Here is a 14,327-nt window from a genome sequence, read left to right as displayed (position 1 = left end):
CTGCCTAGTGAAACACCTCGAGAAAGAAGCTTGGAGAGGAAATGAGCCTTGTTTTCTGTTATTTAAAACAATTCCTGTCTTTATTTCTGACCACTACAAAGAATCTGAAATGATTTACAGTGAAAGCACCTAATTCTGACAACTTGACTGAACTCTATAAAAGTCATTAAGAATTTTACAGTTAGTTATGTTCCAAGACTAGACATTCAGCAAAATTGTTCTCTAGGGATCCCTTCAGTTTTTGACTTGCTGAATACGAAATATTTTAAAATTCCATGCAACTACATGCAAGGATTAAGACACGATCTGTACCCCATTCTGAGACCCTTAGTGTACATGACTGTGGCGGTCATCACTGAGGGCACCCAGGAGGGCTAGCTGGATTCGCCTTCTCTCCTATTACACAGCTGAGGCTAGGGGTGCAGCCCAGATCTGCTCACACACTGAATGCCACACATGAGGAAGCCAGTCACTGGAGTCTCATTTGAGGCCCAGTTGGGCTCTCCACAGAACGCCTTCCCACACTGGGGGTGTGGTTGCCTAGCAGGTGTGAGGGCCTGCATTTGATTCCTAACACCACAAAAGCAAAAGCAAAACATCTATGACTTCTTATCTCGCTTAAGCACACCCTTAAAAGCCTTTTTTTGGTGTGTATAGCTCATTCAAATTGCCAGAAAACTAATACAACAGGCCACATGTTGCCCATCAATCAACTTGTTCTAAGAACAAAAACATTTCCTTTATTAATGAATCATCTGTTTTTTTTTTTTCCTATCAGCACATTTTTTTTTTCAACATACAGTTTCTACTATTGTCGACATATTCCACTAGAAAATCCAAGCACCAGCATTGGCATCAAAGTGTCTGAGTATTTCACCTGCACTTGCTTAAAAGCATTAGTAGCGAGGATGATACATACAGAGTCAAAAATTGTAATTCAAAGGAGGAAGACAGCACCACAACTGCAAATAAATGGAGAAATCAGAAGAAACACATTTTTCTATTCAGAGTCCTTTTCATAAATTCCTTTCATGAATACACTAGTTAGGTCAACAGGCAGCATGCTCTCCCCTAAGATATTTTTCATGACTTTTCCTCATTCATTCAGGTCTTAAAGTAATCTCTCTGTTACATGAATAAATACATAGGCCCTGCTAGGATGAGAAAGCAACCTGAGATGTCTGAGAAGGAACTCTGCTGCCCTTCAGCTCAGCACAGCCCTCAACCAGTGGGGCAACAGAGAGCTATTTTATTTTCCTTGGGTAAGAAAGTTCAACAGGCTATTACATTTGCACTTGCATGCTCCCACCATGGTTTCTCCTTTGCTGGTTCAAAAGAAGGAAAGCTGTCTATTCCTGACAGCAGGACCTAACAACTGACTCACTGAAATCATAGCTTCAGACTCTGACTTGCCAAGCTGTCATATAGCTCTGATGCCAGGGATCGAGCTTACCAGAACTGACGATGTTCATGGCTCAATTTAAATGCTAAAAAGAAACCACCAAGCTATTTAGTAGAGGAATGACATAAGGGACTGGGGTTTAATTTACCTGATCGAGGCTTCAGGCCAAAAGGAGCTGTGCTGTTGACAGTGGGAGAGACTGTGGGAGAGCTCGCTCTCATCTGTGAGGTTGGAAGAAAAGGATATTAGGGGCAATACGAAGCCGAACTGTGTATCCTTCTCTATGGTTGGCGATCACTAGAGCAGCACTCCTTCTTTGCATTTGCTATTGTGGGATGCAATCCTGGCTTTAGAAAAATCACTGCGCAAATGTTTTCAGGAGTATATATAACCAACAGAATGTTGTTTTGGGGTGACCCATGCGGTTTTTTTATTTGCTCATTACAAATATGTCTTGCAGTCTTGTGAAAGTGGCAGTCTGCTTTTCCCCCAGCTAGGTGAGTGGTACGCAGGAGCCCACGTGTGTGTACCAAAGACTCACGAACCCAACACGAGCAGCACTGACAGAAGTCTCACCTACACAGAAAGCACATGCCGAAGACTTTCTAAAGGTAGCTGATTCCAGTCATTTCTATTCTGTTTTCTTCAGATGTTCTTGCATTAGGTTTTCAAAAATGTTTCTTATAAAAAGTAAACCCATTATTCAGAGGGCCAGATAAGGCTACGCTAGCCAGTGAGAGGAAGAGGGGAGCAATGAGCATCCCCCTGAGTATCTTTAATTAACCCATTAGTCACAGTCTTAGTTTATATACTTGTGTAAAAGATATTTTAATACAGCCTTCATGGAATATCTCAGCTTCCATTAATCTTCAGGAAACTTACCTCATCTGGAGAATACTGGCTTCCATTACTCTGCAATGTTAAGTCATTTTGCACCTTTAAGAAAAGAGAGAGAGAAAAAAAAAGGATGGTATGTTCCATTACACTGTGAAACTGAGGAGGCAACAAATGTGTTTTTTTTCTCCATCACATCCCTGGCCCAGTCAAAAACAATGAATATATGCTGAACTAATTAGAGTGTTAAACAGCTAAGTAGTTCACAATATCATTTTTAAGGTATGCAACTGCATTTATAAAAAAAAATCAAACCTGAAGTATCATACAAATTAAGGTAAGGACTTTTTCCAGCAGAGTTCACTTCCCCAAGTCCATAAACCATAGCCTACCTTGCAGGGTTACCAAGCTATAGCCTGGCTCCCAGCCTCATATTAATTATGGCTTTTAGAAATGGTCCAGGGTAGCAGTTCCAAAACATACAGAATCACATTGAGAGCTTTTAATAAGTGCACATTCTTAGACCCCAGATTGCCTGGGAAAATCTCATGAGATCAGCTCAATATCAGTGTGCTTTGGCACTACTGGTTAAAAGAAAATCATGGTGACGTGTGCTGGTCATGGTTTTCACCTGAAATAACTGGGGGTGGGGCGGGTACTGCGATTCAAAAGGAAGTCATTAGTTTCAGTTAAGCCACACAGACAATGCAAATTTACAGAAGCAGGAGATGCAATCTGAACGCTAGGGAAAGGAGCGGGACTGGGACATATACTACAGATCTAGCATTTGGAAGTCATTATTTAGGGCATACATAAGCCCATAAAGGTGGCCAGATTAGAGACTGGATGGAAGGGGAAAAATGATGGCTGAGGGACAAACTAAAACGGTAAGAGAGGAGCACTGAGAGACAAGAAGCCCCAGAGGGATGCATGCTAGTGCCGTCTTCCAGGTCTGTCTTCTTTATGTGGTGACCAAGACCCTACTGATCTACCTTCCAAAAAAAATTTGGTGATAACTAATACAATCATATTCACATATGCCACCAATTCACATCAAATTAAGCCAAGTCACTCATTCCTGAGGAATACGAATTAAGTGTTCTCAATTTTAACACAAATCCAAGGTTCAAACATTTTTAGAATAAAATGTCATTAATATCTCTTGTTAGCTTTGTTAAAAACTGTTAACAAATAACTGTGAGTTTGATACTTTCTGTAAGAAGCTCCTTACTTGAATTTTTCCTATTGCTTTCTCAATACATTGTCCTACTTGACATAATATACAACCACTGTTATATTATTATATATTACATACTATTATATTTATACATATTATATAATACATAATGTATTATGCCATATGTAAATATTCATTTGCATATTATATATCATAATGTAATATATAATGCAGTATAATTATTATATAATATATAATGTATAATGTAATCACACTATTTGTATATTAATATATTATATGTAATATATAATGCATTATAACATATAATGTACTACTCAGACTTAATGAGGGCAGTCTTCTAAAGTATATTTAATCAAAATTACCTGCCATTGGAAAAATGCAAATTACAGCAACACTGACAAATCTTACTCCACCATGAATGGCTTCCATCAAGAAATTAAAAAATAAATGCTGATGAGGCAATAGGGAAGAACTCTTCTCCATTGTTGGTGGAAATGGAAGCTAGTATCACCACTATGGAAATCAGTGTGGAGATATGACAAAAAACTAAAAACCAGAAATCCCATTCAACCTATTCACCTACTCAGTATCTTTCTTTCAGAAAGATTAATATAAATAATCATATTATTATGATACATGCATACCTATGTCTATAGCAGTTAGCACAATTTACAATACCTAAATCTTGGAAATGGTCTACAGGCCCACCAACATGAATGTGGTATTTCTGCACAACAATTAAACCTTTTATGCTGCCACAAAGAAGGCTAAACTTGAAGCATTCAGAAGTAAATGGGTGCACCTTGAGACTATAATATTAAGTGAAATAAATCAAACACACAAGCTTAAATATTGCAGTTTCTTTTATATGAGGAACCCAAAATATAGAGAAAAAGAAAATATGTAATAGAAAGTAGGTGATCTATTCAAATGGGAATTGGAATAAGATACCAGGAGATAAACAAATGGGAGAGAAAAGGGATGGAAAAAGGAATTGAAAGAAAAATATGAAAATAGAGTTTTACAAATGAGCAGGGGACCATGAGTTGGAAGGAACACAGTGGGAGAGGAAGGGCAGGGGACAAATAAGAATTAAGCTGTGTTATGTACATGTATCAAGTCCCCTGACAAATGCAATTATTATGTACTGCAAACCTGACTGATAAAATGAAAACAGAGAATAAAATAAAGCGTGTTTGAGGTCAGAGATGGTGACAGCTCCCAAGTGCAGACTGAGCCACAGCTTGGCCTCAGTCACTGGGCTTCCCGGCTCCCACAGGGCCTGAGCCCACCACTGCTGCCTTGCGCAGCTGTCTCCTGGCCACAGTCACACAGTCTGAGCCCACTCCTCTCTCTACCCCTTTCCGTCTGCCTGAGCACAGAGAACATACTCAGGACTGCAGGCCATCCATTTCTTATTCTGCCCTGTGTGTTTTCAATATCTGTCCTGGGCAACTTTCAAGCCTTGCTTAAAATGAGGGCCACTTCACACTGTTCACACTCCAGGCCTCCATAGCACGTGTGCTCAGCAAGTGGCAAACCAGGGACACCTAGGCTGAAGGGTGCTGCTTTCTTCCTGAACAAAGTGGGAGATCAGAAAAGGAGCCACACACAGAAGAGGACCTGCGCCATCATAGTCACTGGCTTTGGGAATGCCCTGCCTCCTTGGTTCTTATGAATTTCTTTTCCTTTCTTTTTAAAATCATGGACTCATGTCTATCAAAGAGAGAGCTGCCCCAAGAAGGAAGAATTCCTTACATCAAATATGACTATTTAACCAAAGAAATACATCCTTATATTAAAATAACATAAAACATGATGAGTCGAATGGAGGAAGAACAGTAGTATTTTTCCTAGAGACTTTGTATCTTTCTGCTAACTCTTACAATCCCAAAATCTAGGTATATTTCTTAAAAAAAGACCTGTACATGTGTAAGTACAAGGACATTTTAAGCAGCATACTTTAATAAAAGCACCAAGGTAGATTATACCAGGCACGTCCTATGTTTAAACACTAATTCAATTGCCCTGAACAAAGCAGGCAGGGAGTTCACTCTGGGGAAGAAAGAGCACAACTGACTTGCTTGGAGCAAGTCTACGCTGGACTCGGGGCTGGACTCAGGAATTTCACATTGAACTATATCCCCAGAATTTTGTTTTGCTTTGTTTTGTCTTTTATTTTGAGACAAGGCCTCACTAAGTCAGTATCTCAGTTCTCCTGTCTCGGCCTCCCAGAAGCCTGAGACTATAGGAGCAGGTCACCATGGCAAGCCACCAGGATGATCTTCAGGCATCTCTTCACAGGCTTAGTGGCACAGGAAAAATAAAATGGTGATTATACAGTAAGTAAGTGGGGTTACACTTCAAGTGGGTGATTAAATTAAGAGACCAGCGAGAGACAGATGGACACATGCCACGCCCCCAAGTGTGACATCCTGACCATACACAATGTCACCTGGGCGGGACCCCAAATAAGAAAGCAGAACAACTCAAATCTAATCATGAGCAAATATCAAACACCAAGGGAAGGTCACTTCGTTAAAAAAAGGAAGGCTTGTATTCTGCAAAACTTCAAGGCCAGCATGGGCTACATAGTGATCCAGGCCAGCCTGCAACTTCAAGGCCATAAATCAAAGAAAGGTCATGTAATGTTCCAGCAGAAAGGAGGCTATAAATACCTGACAATTGAAGGCAACATCTGCACTGGCAGGAAAGGACTCCTTTGAAGAGCATCTTAGATTAACTGATCAATCTGGAGCATGGGTGGTAGATTAGATGAAAGTGTATTTGTTCTCAGTGTAAGGTTATGAATTTCATAACTGAAATGTGGTTATGTAAGACTTAATAATCCCCATTCTTAGAAAACATATACTGTAGTGTTTTAGGATAAAAAAAACTGTGATGAATAAAACTTATCCTTAAATATTTCGAATTAATGTATGTGAAGAGAGGGAGAGAGTAAAAAACAAAACAGTGAACGTGGCGGAATGCTAACATAGCTTCCGTATGTGTTATCTAAAGAGTTTGGGACCAGAAGTGCTTTGGATTTCAGACTGCAGAGCACGGCACATAATAAGCTAGCTTTGGGGATAGGATCCTTATCTATACACGAAATACATTTCCTATATCCCTCATGTGCATGCCCTGAAGGTAATTTTAGCCATTTTTGTCACATTTGTGGCATTATGTTGGTGCTTAGAGTTTTAGAGTATGTTTTAATTTTGAATTTTTCAGATTAGGGATGGTCAATCAGTAACTAGTAAATCTGACTATGAGACTGTGACATTCTGTGTCCTCTTATAGAAATTCATACTTCATTTTTCGCAGTGTTTTACATGTTTAAAATTATTTAAAAATACGGAGTTGAAAACCAGCTTTCAGAGATCAAAAACCAATCTAAATGGAGAGCCTGAGGAAGCAGTCCCGAGAGGCCAACTAATAAAAAAGCATCCTGTACACCCTGCTAGCAGGCAGTTCAGTGACATCCCCACTTGAGGCAGAGATGGCGCTGTGACTGCATGCGAAAGCCGCACCAAACACAGTAACAGAGAAGCAGAATAAGAGCTGGCCACATGTGCCCTGGGCTGGGAGGCATTCTCCAATAATCTCATTTGAGTTTCACAATAGCTATTATTATGATCTCAATTTCCTCAAAACAAAGGCTAAGTTTAGAGAGGTTAATGAACTGGCCCAGAGTCAGCAAGTCTTTGGGAGGGGGGTTGGTCCCCAACACTACTGCAAGTCCCTCAGTTTAACCATGCAACCACACACCCTGTGAAAAAGTCAGTTTGTCTCAGCCGTCCTAATAGCATTCACTATTGGGGATGTGACAGGGATGTGACAGGTTGCAAGAGGCCCTAACTCCAGGATTACCAGCTCTAACTTACCACACTCCATCAATGGAGTAACACTTTTTGTTGGGGACCTTTTAGGTTAATGTCTACTTTAATATCAAAACTGCTTTGCCTACAGCTACTCAAATTCTAAGCCCAATGTAGGTCTACTTAGCTTTCCCTTTTTCTGTCCCTAAATAATCCCATCAGTATCTCTTCATGGTATTCTTTTGATCCTAGATATCTCCAATTCATTTGTTATTTTTTAGCTCTTTTCCAGTTTCTTTTCCTTTATTTGTAAGGCTTTTTTTATTTTAAAGAAAAATAAACAATTAAAACAATGATATAAAATTTCAAAACAAGATTGTAGAAGACCAACAATGGTTAGTACATTGTGTATTGTTATCTCAAAGTAGTAGCTCATATTACAATATACAGGCATGAAAAATTGTTCCGGTTTATTTTCCCCAGGTTGACTTTGTTCTCAGTTCTAGAATCTGCTGTGAATGACCCTACCCCAACCTCTGACACAGCAGGTTCCCTATGTATCTTAGGGGCCACTGCCTGACTCAGCGAGACTATCTCTCTGTAAAAACTTTAGATAATCTAAGAGCAATAAATAACTTCCACCTTCAATGGAAGGTGAGGTGTAACAGATAAGCTGAAGTAAAGGGTAAAAACATCCAACAGTTGAAAAACGTGTCCTGAGCAAATACGGAGAATGGCCTCCCTCTTAACTATGCTTTCCCCCTGTAAGTCTTTACAAATAAGGTGGCTTTCTACAAAATTCTGGTCTTACCTCACACATTGGAGATGTCTCCAGCTCTATTTGACCACTACAGAAGAAGGACAGAAAAAAGAAGACATAAAGTGGAATTTAAAACATTACTACTTCAATGTAAAAAAAAAAAAAAAAGCATTTAGTTATAAAAGGGCAAACATACTTTAGTGCAGAATCTGGTAATGCTAAGTCTTCAGCGGTTCCCATAGGATACAGATTTAAAATGCTTCTTTCTGTCATATCTGCGTTTAATCTAAAGAGTAGGAAAAAATGGCAATCTAAAATAGTGAGTTGATTCAACTTTTATTTTTCATAAATGTAATTGGTCATACTTAGTTTAAAAGTTTAATATACTAAAAAGTGACATTTACCTTTAGCATTAAATGATGAACGGTTTATGGAAGAAATTTTAAGTTGTGTGGTATTTTTCTACCATATGCCTAAATGTGAATTTTCTATTTGCTATTGGTAATGAAATCCAACTTGTTTACAATGAAATAGTAATTTCTTATAAAATCATAATTTTTAGAGGTAGCATATACTAAATTTTATCCTAAAACTGCAGAGAGGCAAGTTGCTGAAAGTATTACATTACAGTGCATGCAAAAAGACATTTGGTTATAACAATCTTTCTGTCATAGACTAATACTATCACTTCAAAAATAAGAATTCAAGATTAAGCACATAGGTCAGTGGCAGAACGCTTGCCCAGCATGCACAATAGCCTGGGTTTAATCCGCAGCACCAAAACAAGCAAAAAATTCATGAGCATTTTGATATGTATTTTTAATTTCATATTGGCTTCCATATAGTTACTGAACTTCTGTAATTTTAAGAGGTTCACATTTTCCCCCTCCAGAACATTTTTATGTAATATAAGTTATAAGCCATGTTAAAAGGCAAGTACTCTACTTCATTTCATTTCTTTTTTGTTTTTACTTTTACTTTTACTTTATTCTTTGGTTCAGGAAATCAAACTCAGGGCCTCACACTTCCCAGGCAGCATTGTGTCATTGAGCTATAACTCCAGCAAGGACAGGATTTCAATAAGCAACTAACATTTTAATAGGCTATTAACATACCGCCCACTGTAACATTGGCTCAGAGAAATAGTATTAGACAATTAGAGTTGCATATTATAGTATGACAAGATAAACAACACACACACACACACACATATATATATATATAATGGAGCCAAAGTAGTGGATTACTTTAGGGAGAGAACTATAACTTAAAATCATACAACCTACCTAAATTAACTGATGTTGAAGCTAGGTTTGAAGCCACTTCTTCCTACGAGCCATGCCATTTCCTGAACTCATTATAACTGCAAACATTTGTACCTAGATACATACAGTCTCTCTTGTCCTGCTTTCTGCTTTGTTGTTGACTACCTTCAGTAAGTATGTGGAATTCAGGTCTTTGAACACACCTAATTCAATGCATATTAAGCCAGGGTTTAAGCCAGATGTTAAGGAGACTTATTAACATGAATAATCATGTTCCCAAACCATCACTGCCTCCTTATGCACATAAAATAAAGTCTCAGCTCCTCAACACAGCATCTGAGGCCATTCCCCATGCTATGGCTGAGCTAAGCATACACCAAAGGAGCACGTGTGAAGCCACTGACCCCAGGCTTAGTACCCCTGGAAGGTGATGGATATTCAAGTGAGCCCTGGGAGGAGATCTGGTCACATCGCAGCCCTTGGAGGGAACACTGGGATCCTGGGCCTTCCTATTTCTCACTCTTTGCATCCAGCTATATGGTGAATGGGTTTGCTCACCCACAGGCTCCCACCCTAATGTGCTGTGCCTCCACAGGCCCAAAGCAACAGGCCCAACCAGTCATAGACTGAAACCCCCAAAACTGTGAACTGAAATAAATCTTGTCTAAATAGACTGATCTCCAGTATTTGCTGCCACAGCAGAAAGCTGACTGGGATACCCTGTCCTACTCCACATTGCCTCTCTGGTGATTCTCAATCTTGACTTCACAGCAAAAGTATGAGCAACCCTGAGTTCCATGCCTTGTATCTATGTTGAAAAAGTTCCATAAATCATACTGAGGCAAGCCTGGGTGGAGAACTTCCCTTTTGTCAGAACTTATCCAAACCAGTTCCATTCTCTCTGGCCTCTATGCATTTGCAAATGCTTCTCATTCAACCCAGAGGTATGTTCTCCATCAAACAGCCAGTCATTAAAGACATCAGTTAAAGATGCCAGCCTTCCAGAAGATCCATCCAGTTATTTCACTTTTCCTGGGGTTAAGCACTGTCTATCATTTTTAAAAATCTGTAACTCAGGCTGTTGCACTTAGAAATAACTGCACAAGGCTATCTCTAGTTGTTCTAGCTATGAGCAATACATGTTCTCAGGAGGCAGGAACTGTGTTGTTCGTCTTTATATTCCCCCAAGGTGCACAATGTAGTTCTTCCCTGTTCTAAGCACTCAATTAGTGTCTGCAAAACTAAAATGCTTTCTATAACAACTGCTGAACATTCCCAGCCACACTTACCAAGGCTGGCAACTACTCCTTCAGGGCCAGGCTGCATCGGTGGAGTGTTCTTACTGGAAGTCTGAGCTCACTAATCACCCTTTCCCTAAATCCCCAGAACCCAGCTGAGAGTGCTGCGGTGTGACTCTCACGTTCTTCTTACTATTAGACCATATCATCTTCAGATTTAAATTGCAGGACACCTGGATACTTAACCAAGGATAAGCCTTGAGTGTATTTTTTCTAGGGATCATGTAGTTATTACCTGATATTTAATATCATCTTACTGAAAAACATTTTATCCATGGGAATTCCATCATCTTTTGCTAAGAAACCAAAAAAATTATCAACTATATCAAGTGCATATTAGTGACAATGGCCAATTTAAAGTGTAACTTACAACACAAATCTTCAGAAATGTATTATTTAGTTAGCAAATTGGCACTACCAGATAAATATGGTAGTATTTAATTTCTATTTAGAAAAATTGTCTTATATCTTTATAAAACAGCAGTTTAAACTTTATGCATTTTTATCATATTTCTGTTTTCTAAGAATTACATAAAAAATCCTGTAAGATTTTCATAAGAAGTGAATGAATGTTATTACAAGGTAGAGAAAGGGGAATTGATCTCAATTTCTGCAGAAATTGGCCTCCTTCCCTTTTGGACCTTGGAATATAGGCAATTAAAATGACTTCACTTTGTTAGAGGTTAGACTGATATCAAATTGTGTGTAAAAATATAGCAGAGATTTAGATAATGCGTTCAGTAAATCAGTAGGCATTATTCCCACAGAAAAGCCAGGCCGAGGAGAGCCTTGCATACCCGTTGGGATCTTGCAGTAAATCTACTGCTTCTCTCAGCTGCTGAATCATTGCTATATCCATGTCTTGATCTTTGGGTGAATTTAGTCTGTAACACAAACCAAGTATTAGAATGAAAATGATCACTAAAAGATGAGTATTATTTAGGTTCTTAAGAGTAAATGTATATAAATAAAATTAAAAAAAAAAGGGCTGGTGAGATGGCTCAGTGGTCTAAACCACCTACTTAGAACAAGCTTAGCAAAGCATAGGGACTGCGGTTCAATCCCCCAGCACCACATGCCAGCCAGCCCCGCCCCCAGGTGGGCTGAGCTGGCCACACACACACACACACACACACACACACACAAATAAATAAAATTTAAAAAAAAGATTAAATGTATAAAACTCCATCTAATTTATAAAAATGGTTTTGACAAATTCAACCTTAGAGTGAAGACATATCAACACCCTGAAAGGTAGGGGATGGGTGTCACAAAAATAGCCACAGGACATCAGCTTAGTGCAACACCGTCAAGCCCCCGACTGCCCCTGTGTACAATCAGGCAATAGGCCAGACACATACACCCCACAGCCCACTTTCTTGGCTCCACAGCATTTTCTAGGGGGCTGAGAGGACTGCTCTGCACTACTTCCTGGCTTCCAGCTCCAGTTTAGGCAGCATGGCTGAGGTTTCTTACTTTGACATAATAGTGGGTTCAGTGTGGGAAAGGGGTTTGCAGCTGAAAGCCCATGCACAGCAAAATTATCTGTGTAGCTTTAAAAACATGCCAGGTAGAATATTCCCAAGTAGATATGATGCCAATTAGGGTAGAATATTTCATAAAGCTCTAGATATAATCCTGATTCACAGTTCAGGCTAAGAGCAATGAATGGAAAACTGAGAATGGAGTTTCCAAAGTTTTATCTAATTTTAAAAATAACTCTTTGACCCTGTGATTCTGACTCTCTGATCAAACTTGGATTCCTTGGAATCACAGAAATATAAACAATAAAGTAATACTGGAAAGTTTATTTCCAGTATTTTTTTTAAAGCGTGAGAAAGATTTGATCACCCTTAGTTATTCCTACCATAGAATGCAATGATACTCTCTAAGTCGACAAAAATTTCAAAAAATGATAAATCCTCACTAAATGGAGAGATCTCTACAAGGTATGACATAAGGTTCATCCCCGGATCATGGAAAATGTAATTCCAGGAACAAAGTTATCTATTCTGTGTCACAAGGTTCAAATTCAATTCCTGTGGAAATGCCTCATCGTTTGATAAGATCACTTGTGACTCTTGCCCAAATAAACCTTTACAGGCTGAGGAGTGCAAAGGATACTCACATGGCCCAAGATTCCTAGGGGCCAAATGTTGGTCCTCTGTAACCTTGGGGCAACATAATCCCTCTGTGCTCCTGTTCTGTTGTCTGTGAAATGTAGGACAACATCTCACAGGATCATATATATATAAAAAAAAGAATTTTACCTGTGCCCTATTTAAGATTGTGCTTATATGTACTATTTAATAAACGTTAGCTATGCCAGGTGCTAGATTTGGGACCTGGACATTAGAGACTGATGCTTTTCTAAGGTTTCAAACTAAAAAATCTCTGGGTGAGGAAGAGGACTAGCACTACAGAGTGCTTCTGGTCTAGCTATTGGCTTTTTCTAGCGAAGAAGGAATGTAAAATCTCTAGTTTGGACTCACTAGCCAATTTTCTACATGACACTTCTACTGGCCACCTCAAATCAGATGAAATTTAAGGCTAACAAAGAGGTACAGCTTTGCACAGTGCTATGGTTTGAAGTGTCTGCCCAAGATCCAGTGTGAGAAACTTAATCCCGAATGCCAGTGGAGAAGTGAGACCTTTAAGAGGTGATTTGGTCATAAGGGCTCTGACCTTATGTTATGATTTATATTTAGATGTCCCCTCAAAGCCTCATGCACCCATAGGTGATGCTTTTGACAGGTGACAGGATCATGGGAGTGTGAAACTTATCAGTGGATTAGTCCATCGATGAGTTTACAGCTAAGTGTAACATTTGGAGGTAAAATTGGTCAGAGGAGGTGGGGCACTGGTGGGCATGGTCTGAAAGCAGCTATCTTCCTTTCTCCTCCCTTAATTTCTCTCCACTCTCCACTCTCATGCTGTGAGCTCTTTTTCCTCTGTTATGCTGCCCTGCCTTAGAGTCAGTCAACCATGGCCTGAAGCCTCTACAAATTGTGAGCCAAAAATAAACCCTTCTCCTTTAGGAGTTATAGGTATCAGGTACTGTGTGTCAGTGACAAGAGAAGTAACTAAGATACCACATGAAAGGTGGGGAGTAATTTCATTGCACATGAGTGGGTTCCTTATTAAAGAGAGCCCTGGTCTCTCTTGCTCTCTGTCCTGCACTCTCTTGATAGGCAGTGTCACCTGCCATGTCTGATGCAGCCCAAATGCCCTCACACAGGGCCTCTTCATATTGGACTTCTTGGCTTCCAGAACTGTGTACCAGATGTGCACTGTCTCTACTGCAGCCATCTTTGCTATTTCATTATAACACCACAGAACAGTCTAAGTCACACTGTATAGCTCAATACCATGACAAGCATGTGACACAGTATAACGTGCAGCTTCTTAATCACTGGGTAAGAATATCAGCTTGTTTAAATAAAAGTGGGTCACAAAAGCTACAACTCTTGTTGCACAGGTCCTGCTTTACCTTGGTCTCAACCATCCACCAGAAAAGTATAAAAACGAAATATAAGAAGTAAAGCCGTGCTGTTATGTTGAGCTGTAGGGGACTCAGGTCAACAATTTCTGACATTGCCAGTCAAGCAGAAGACCCAATACTATTATGGACTACTGGACTCTTTTAGATTATTTTGCTGAGTTAACACACCTATAATATTCAAATAATGGAACTTAACCAAAAAAGGGTATACAGATGAATGTCCATTTTGTATCTGTGTATTCAAAGT

At 39.3% G+C, this 14,327-nt stretch overlaps 1 protein-coding gene across 6 annotated transcripts in view; it reads right to left on the bottom strand.

Moving 5' to 3' along the window:
* The window catches only part of Lrch1 (leucine rich repeats and calponin homology domain containing 1), a 196,840-nt gene that overhangs the window by 33,720 nt on the left and 148,793 nt on the right, over nucleotides 1-14,327 (bottom strand). For all 6 annotated transcript variants that reach the window (XM_004633081.2, XM_023717263.1, XM_023717259.1 and 3 more), the window contains 5 exons: nucleotides 11,376-11,462; nucleotides 8,212-8,301; nucleotides 8,067-8,103; nucleotides 2,285-2,338; nucleotides 1,551-1,623 (listed from right to left, as the gene is read on the bottom strand). In XM_004633081.2, coding sequence (XP_004633138.1) covers nucleotides 1,551-1,623; nucleotides 2,285-2,338; nucleotides 8,067-8,103; nucleotides 8,212-8,301; nucleotides 11,376-11,462 — 341 coding nt within the window. The remainder of the gene's footprint in view (nucleotides 1-1,550; nucleotides 1,624-2,284; nucleotides 2,339-8,066; nucleotides 8,104-8,211; nucleotides 8,302-11,375; nucleotides 11,463-14,327) is intronic.

Source organism: Octodon degus, unplaced genomic scaffold (assembly GCF_000260255.1).
Source record: "Octodon degus isolate 3935 unplaced genomic scaffold, OctDeg1.0 scaffold00051, whole genome shotgun sequence".
Lineage (NCBI taxonomy): Eukaryota > Metazoa > Chordata > Mammalia > Rodentia > Octodontidae > Octodon > Octodon degus.
This window is presented reverse-complemented; position numbering and strand designations above follow the sequence as displayed.